Below are 7,972 nucleotides of genomic sequence, written 5' to 3'. Positions count from 1 at the left end.
GTCTTTTAAAAACCTTAACCATCATATTGTATATCACACAATTTCACTAATAATAATAATAATAATAAAAACAACTAAATATAGACATATAGAAAAGAGTTGATGACTGGATTATTTGATAGAAAATCCCAATTTGCATGTTAATGATAGATTTTTTTTTTTTCACTGAATCATCAGTTGTTGTATTGCTGAAACATTTTATTTACCTCATGACTTATCTAGAAGAGCTCTTTTGACAACATTAAAGCCTTTTCCAGTCAGTTTCTCTCACAGCAAGACAGAGCTTCCCAGTGGAGAAGCCCTGGCATGAGGATCATACATGTCTGTCTAAACATGAAGATTGACAAAACTTTTCCCAAAGCAGAATAAAAAAATAAAAAAAAACAAAAAACAAAAAACAAAAACAAACAAACAAAAAAAAAAAAAAAAAAAAACCCAAAAACAAACAAAAAACAAAAAAACAAGAAAGACGAAAACTTCTGTGTTTTTATTTATTTGTTTATTTATTTTAGATGCAAAACGCCTTTAAAACAAAAGGCCCCACCCGGCTATGCACTCTTTCCCTCCTCTTCCTCTTCTTTTCCCTCCTCCTCTTCCACAGAGCATCCCCGCTTGCTTCCCGAAGCTCCTCCACAGAAATCACATTCCACGCAGCCACACGCGTCCCCACTGCCCACGGAGAGCGGAATACAAACACTGATGGGAACCTCGGTGTCAGTGGCATCGGTGTGTGATCCCTTCCAGCCGAGCTGCGGTTAAAACCAGGAGACAACATGCGCTCTCATTCGGACCAGGACTACATGATGAAGTTGGCGGTCCTCCTCCTCCTCCTCCTCGTGTCGGCGTGTCCGCTGTCCTTCGCTGCCATCTCCGGTGAGAGAAGTGTGTGTTTCTCGATTGTTGTAACGAATTACATCCTTTTGCTGTTTGTGTTTGGAGAAGAAAGTTTGACATCCGCACGTAAAGATGCAATCAACGCCTCATTTGGATGAAAAAGGCACCAATTCATAAGAGAGTCTGTCCACAGTTTGTCCCAGTTCTTACACAGAAGATGTGCCAAGCTTATGGCAAGTCATTTCTGTGGGAAGGTAGCTTTGCTTCCCAACTTTAATTCCATTTTTATTTTTTAAAATAATCTTTTAAAATGTGTTTATATAAACCTAAAACTGAGGAGAAATGTTTGACTTTGAACAAAGATGTTGACAGTAGTTAGTTGGGTTGTTTAATCACTCTGGCATCAAGCAAATGACATTTTAAGGTGAATAGCACAACAAAGTGATGGTCTGTTCAGTTCTTGTTAAAGATTAAATGTCATCAGTCACCAAGAACACAGGAGTCAGATTTCAGTGCAGTTCTCTGTGATTGTCCTTGAAAGCACAGACAAAGCTTACTGGATCAAATACTCAACAGCATGACTATTTGCCTTCCCGATTCTCTAGATTTATATAAACTCAAGTCCAGCCAGACTATCATGCTCAGATATACAGGCTAAACACAGTTAGAAGGTTCCTACTCCTCCACAGCAGGGGCATCAAGCCTCCCTCTTCATACCTTCTGTGTCTGACTTTTAACAGTTGCTTGATAGTGTTACAGTTTCAGTTCCACCAAAGATTTAATCATCTGAGGTGGAGATTTTTTTGACGATTTCCCAGTTTCTGGCCATATTATCTATGAATTTCCTTTTTTTTTTGTACCCTTAAACCTTCTCAGTGTCTCATTACCCCAATACACAATACAGGCTTTTATGTCAATAGTCCTATCAGTATATCTCCAACACATAATTGAATTTTCACAACTAAGCAATTATCAATAGAGATATTGTCTTAAGAAATAAATAGTCTGAAATGACAAAAAATAGCTCAATATTTGTTAGTTATTGGCAGCCCATGATATGGTTCTTCAAAGTGCAAAACATCTCAGGCAATACTGTCAGTGGCACCAATGAGTTTAAATTGTAAAACTGTTAAAGCAATTTTGCAGGTAGGATGCGTATGCTGCAATAAGTTATACGTGCTAATAAATGGGACAATCTGGTAAAAATAAAATAATTTTCCTTTAGCTTGTGTTTAAGTGGCAGCACTAAACTGGTCCTTGTGAAAGCCAGTTGATGTAACAAGAGAGATATTTCACTACATTTCTCCCTTTTGCAGCTCAAAAAGAATTTGTGTCTCTGGCGGAAATGGAGGATGCTCTGCTCAAGAATCTTTTCCAAGGCTACCAGCGCTGGGTGAGGCCTATCCAACGTGCAAACGATACAGTTAAAGTTCGCTTTGGACTCAAAATATCTCAGTTGGTTGATGTGGTGAGATGACACAAGTACAAACACATTATGAAATGAATATTTTCATATAACATTGACAGACAGTTTTCAATGCACTTTAATGTTGTCTACATGGAACGTATGTGCATTTAATTAAATCAAGGGTAATACATGTTAATTAAAATGATTAATATGCTGTTAACCCTCTAAAATACATTCCCAGTTTGAATAAATTATATGATCCTTAAACATAATGTAGTTCATACTGAAGCAAATTTATGCAGATAACAAAGTCACTGTCTTTTCCTCTTTTATAAACACTTCACTGACCTTCAAATGATGCTGACCATGCATAAAAAATGTGAAAAAGTCTAAAAACAGAGTTGGTATGTCCTTTATAACCTGCTGTTGTAATATGGCTGAGCAATGAGGGCAACCCACAGCATCAGTTGCTTGTTTGGGTTATGAATATACAACAATTCTCATTAACACAAGGTTGTATACCACCGCAAAGATCACACTAGTCTGCGCTACGTGATATTCATGTGAACTCGAGAGATTTACTCATGAAAAGCAGTGTGGTTGAGAATCACAGTAGTTTCAGGAAATTGATTTTGAAGTCAGGGATTTATTGACGAGTCAATTTAGATCTTTCTGAGACTAACAACAAACTGCTAAAGAAAAGTGTAAAGGTGTTGTTTATGTGTTTATGTGCATACGTTGGTCCATTGCCTGATGCAGCAAATGTAGCAATACCACTGGGAACTATGGGGCGGCTGTAGCTGAAATGTGACCTGCAGAAAGAACAAGCCAGAGAAGAAGAAAAGGAAGAGTAAAAAAAGAAGAAGAGAAAAATGACAACAACTAGAAATGATCTAAACTTTTGAAGAAAGGCGGTTTGAGTGAGTTGGGAAGGTTGTTCAGTTGCAAACAACCTTATAGTGGTGCAGTTCTGTCACTCACTAATGCATGAAACTGATGTCAAAATGCGGAAGTGAATCCTGAACTCAGCACTGCCCACTAGTGGATGAACTGACCTAACAACTATGGCAACGTAAAAGATGTATGGAGGTATGAGGGCAGTGACATATGATGATGTTTGAAACGGACTTCCAAATTTACATATGTAAGGAGCATAAGCAGGGTTTAAGTTGGAACTGGTCTTATGAACAGACGGTGACTCCATACAGCAGGAGTGTCCAAGTCTGCTCCTCAGGATCTGGTTTTCTGCACCTTTTAGATACAACCATTTTCCATCACAACTGAATCAATTAAATAGCTCATAACCAGGCCTCTGCAGAGCTGGATGGTGTGCAGACGAGGGAATTCAGTACTTTGATTCAGGTGTGTAAGAAAGAGATGCATCTGAAAGTTTCGGGCTAGTAGATCTTGAGGACCAGATTTGGGCACCCCTGCCTTAGAGTGAGATGTTTGTCCTGTAGGGCCAGCAGTGTCACTGTCCGTAGATTTGAAGCCTATTGTCCCACCCACAGCGGCACAATATGGAGCTTTCCATGGTCCTGAAATAGATTTGAAACACTAACGGTCTCTGCATCTGCACAGGCTCTCTCTGGGATGTTCCTTTAATATTTTACAAGCTGTCTGTGATAGGCTGAGATGGTTTAGGTGTCCAAAAAGAGAAAAATTGAGAATGCTAATGGAGGAAACACTCTTCTTGCTTTGAAATATTTATCTCAACCAGCTAAGTTTGAACTCCTTTCTTTCCTCCTCTCTTCCATATATAAATATATATATAAAAAAGACTAAATAAAACAACACTGATTGTGTTTGGACTGCACAGATGAAAATACGTTCATTTGTTGAAGTTAAGAAAAGAGAGATAGCATGCAAGCTAACCTCAAACACAACAGCTCTGTTGTTCTGGATAAGCCGCCTCTCACTGGGCTGCTGAATGACTATATTAGATTATGGTTTACCTCTGGTTTATGTGATTACCAAACCATCCAACTCACTCTGACAGCTGAGGCCTGGGTTGGATACTCTGAAGTGCAACAGCTTCGGATACATATCCTTCACTGTGGCCATACTTCCTTCTCTACTGTCTTCTCTCCTCAGTCTTTCCCCTACATCTCAAACCTGCCTCCAGTGATGTGGAAATAAGCCCGAGTTAGCTGCTCTCCATTTCTTTGTTCCTGTCTCCTTCCATTTACCACTTGACATATTTATATTGCTCCAGCCTGGTTTACTGCTCAGGTTGAGTCTCAAGCTTCTTTGTTTTACTTATTAAAGAAGTGACAAAATGAAATTACATTACATGAAATCACACAGAATGTGATTTAATGTAGAAATAAAATATGCTGCAATTCAGCTTAATTGGGAGGTTAAATATTTTTTGCACAACAAGCAACATAACATAATGCATCATCACCTATCATGTTTATAGCTGCTGTGTTATAACCAGGAATGCACCGATCGACTTTTTGAGAGTTCCGATCCGATGAAATTAAAATATCTGCAGATATTAATATTTTCTGATACCAGATCTGTTTATGTGAACATTATTGTGACAATGGTTATTGTTGCTGTTTATAACTGTAAGATTTCTTTATGTTGTAATAACTTACCCATCCTTTCTTAAGTTACCTCACCAATACAAATATAATAACATTACAGATCTAATAATTTAAATTTAATAAAGTTTTATTTTTATTTGACATATTTGACCCAAATAAAACTATACATGTGCAATTTTGAAACAAAAATCTAGCTTTTAGTGTAATAAAAAATGTCACATTTTAACATTTAAGGCATTTATTTCTTTTAAAACACGTCCAAAGCATGTCATCAAACACATCTGCGCTGGCTTGCCTAGTGTGGTATCGGGTATTGGAACACTTTTATCAATACCAAGTATGTGTACACACTCATGGTATTGAGTCGACACTGATCCTTAGTTATAACTACATACATATGAATATTCATGTGTGTCTACATCATGTGATGGACTGGAACCTGTCCGGGGTATAGTCTGCCTCTTGCCAGGTAGCAGATGATACATGCAACAGCAAATTGGCCAAACTCTTAGTAATAAATACTTTTGCCTGTTTTCTTTTCTTTGTTTCAGGATGAGAAAAATCAGCTAATGACAACTAATGTTTGGTTGTGGCAGGTAAGACAAACGCCACTCAAATATATAAAATCAGAGTAAATTGTTTAATCTGTAAAACAAATTATACAACCAATATTTTTTTTTCTTTTTTATTTTACACCAATGCAAATAAAGATACTGATCTGTGTGGTATCATTCCCAAGGTTTTTGTTACCTTGAAGCAGTTGTGTAGTCCAGGGTGTACATGAGTATGCGGAGTATACCTACTTATTTTCCAGTTAGCATTGGGTACACCCACTTCCAAAGCTCCTGTGATGCTTTTACAGTTACAAACATTCCCACGGATGTATGTCAACCAGCATCTCAGATAATGTTACCGATGCCACTGGTGCAGTTCGCCAGCAGCTCTTAACTTTAGCCTGTCCATAGACATAATAAAAATGTTTATATGTATAGCAGCCTGACACCCACTGCCTGGAAGTACAATATAACACTTCAGGCTGAATAAAAATTTAGTTTTATGTTTAGTTTAAAGGCTACAGCCTCAAGTTTGTTTATATTATTTATTAACTCTGATTAATTTAAATGAAAACAGTTTTGCTTATTATTTTATATATACATAATCATTTAGTGTGATTTACATTTTTGTTAACCAGGAGTGGATTGATTATAAACTACGATGGAATCCAGATAAATATGGTGGAATAACCTCCATCAGGGTTCCCTCAGAAAATATCTGGCTCCCCGACATCGTCTTATATGAGAAGTAAGACAACTCTGGCGTCCTTCACTCCAACTGATGCTGCTTCAAGCGAAGCTGACATGCTGTATTAGTTTGGAAAGTACACTTAATTTTCATTTTTAATGTGTTTTGTAAAGATTTGTGTTGTTAAGAAGTAAGCACAGTTGAACACTTGTTTGTAACCCAGTCAAGTTTATGTAAACATAAGCTGTAATGCAAATGGTCATCATAATTCAGTCTGATTAATTTCATTACTTATTTTGTTACATGATAGATGACTGATAGAAGTGAGAGTAAAAATCTCCAACTACAAATGTAATCAACATAACTGTAATTCTTATAAAAGGAACAGATACCTCCTGACTTTGGTTCATGTCTCTTCAGTGCTGATGGGCGGTTTGAAGGCTCATTGATGACCAAAGCCATTGTGAAGTTCAATGGTGCCATCACCTGGACTCCACCTGCCAGTTATAAATCTGCCTGCACCATGGACGTCACCTTTTTCCCCTTTGACCGCCAGAACTGCTCCATGAAGTTTGGTTCCTGGACCTACGATGGCAACATGGTGGACCTGGTTCTTATGGACAACCAGGTTGATCGGAAAGACTTTTTTGACAATGGGGAGTGGGAGATACTCAGTGCCACTGGTGCGAGAGGAAACAGGAAGGATGGCTTGTATTCTTACCCCTTCATCACCTACTCCTTCATCCTGAAGAGGTTGCCGTTGTTCTACACGCTCTTCCTCATCATTCCCTGTCTGGGTTTGTCCTTCTTGACGGTCCTGGTGTTTTATCTCCCTTCAGATGAAGGAGAGAAGCTGTCGCTCTCCACCTCCGTCCTAGTGTCACTCACTGTGTTCCTCCTGGTCATTGAGGAAATAATTCCCTCTTCCTCTAAGGTGATCCCACTTATCGGAGAATACCTGCTCTTCATCATGATCTTCGTCACCCTCTCCATAATCGTCACTGTCTTTGTCATTAATGTGCACCACCGCTCCTCAGCCACCTACCACCCTATGTCTCCCTGGGTTCGCAACCTCTTCCTTCAGAAACTACCGAGGTTGCTCTGCATGCGGGGACACACTGACCGGTACCACTACCCAGAACTGGCTCCTGAAAGTCCTGAGCTGAAGCCTCGCTCCACAGGTCGAAGAGGAGGCCAGAGGACAAGCAGCGGCGCCTACGGACAAACAGCTGCTGAGGGGAAGGAGGATGAAGCCTGGGCCACCATGTTGGAGAAAGCCATCTATTCAGTGCGCTACATCAGCAGACATATCCGTAAGGAGCATTTCATCCGGGAGGTGTGTGTTTAGCATTAATCCAAGCTTAGTTCGTCATAACGGGACTAACCTAAATGCTCATATGTATATATGCTTTTGTCATGTCATGCTGCAGGTGGTACAAGACTGGAAGTTTGTGGCCCAAGTGTTAGACAGAATCTTTCTGTGGGTTTTCCTCTCTGTCTCTGTATTGGGCACCATCCTCATCTTCACTCCAGCTCTACAGATGTTCCTGAAAATCCCTCCTCCTACTGCAAGTGAGGATCCACCGTCAGAACAGTAACAATGACCTCCCCCTTTAACAGGTGAAAGCTGAGCAAGAAGAAACCACAACAGGAGCTTTTTACAGGAGAACTCTGATTCTTTCACTTCTTTCCATCCACTGTGCACAATGTTATGTATTGAATCATTAAGTCAGCATATTGTATTTTTGTTTTATGTGCATACAAAGCTGCAAACTACGATGATGTCATTGTTATTGTAGATAAATAAGACAATCTGAGTGAAAGGTAGTCCAACTAAGACATTGCCGTACACATGCTCCCACCTTCCTGGTCACATTTGCCCATCAGTTAGATAAAAAGCTTTTAAGTTAAACACGAATAAAGTCTGGAAAAGAAA

The 7,972-nt window shown here is 39.1% G+C and overlaps 1 protein-coding gene across 1 annotated transcript; it reads left to right on the top strand.

Moving 5' to 3' along the window:
- Window positions 1-803: 803 nt before the first annotated feature.
- LOC306763538 (neuronal acetylcholine receptor subunit non-alpha-2-like) lies at window positions 804-7,634 on the top strand (the record flags this gene model as incomplete). The annotated part of the gene is made up of 6 exons (XM_079250373.1): window positions 804-873; window positions 2,151-2,302; window positions 5,346-5,390; window positions 5,987-6,096; window positions 6,457-7,372; window positions 7,467-7,634. The coding sequence occupies 6 exons, from the start codon at window positions 804-806 to the stop codon at window positions 7,632-7,634; spliced, it is 1,461 nt and encodes a 486-aa protein (XP_079106499.1).
- Between the last annotated feature and the right edge of the window lie 338 nt (window positions 7,635-7,972).

This window comes from Telmatherina bonti (genome assembly GCF_933228915.1).
Source record: "Telmatherina bonti genome assembly, chromosome: 12".
Taxonomy (NCBI): domain Eukaryota; kingdom Metazoa; phylum Chordata; class Actinopteri; order Atheriniformes; family Telmatherinidae; genus Telmatherina; species Telmatherina bonti.
This window is presented reverse-complemented; position numbering and strand designations above follow the sequence as displayed.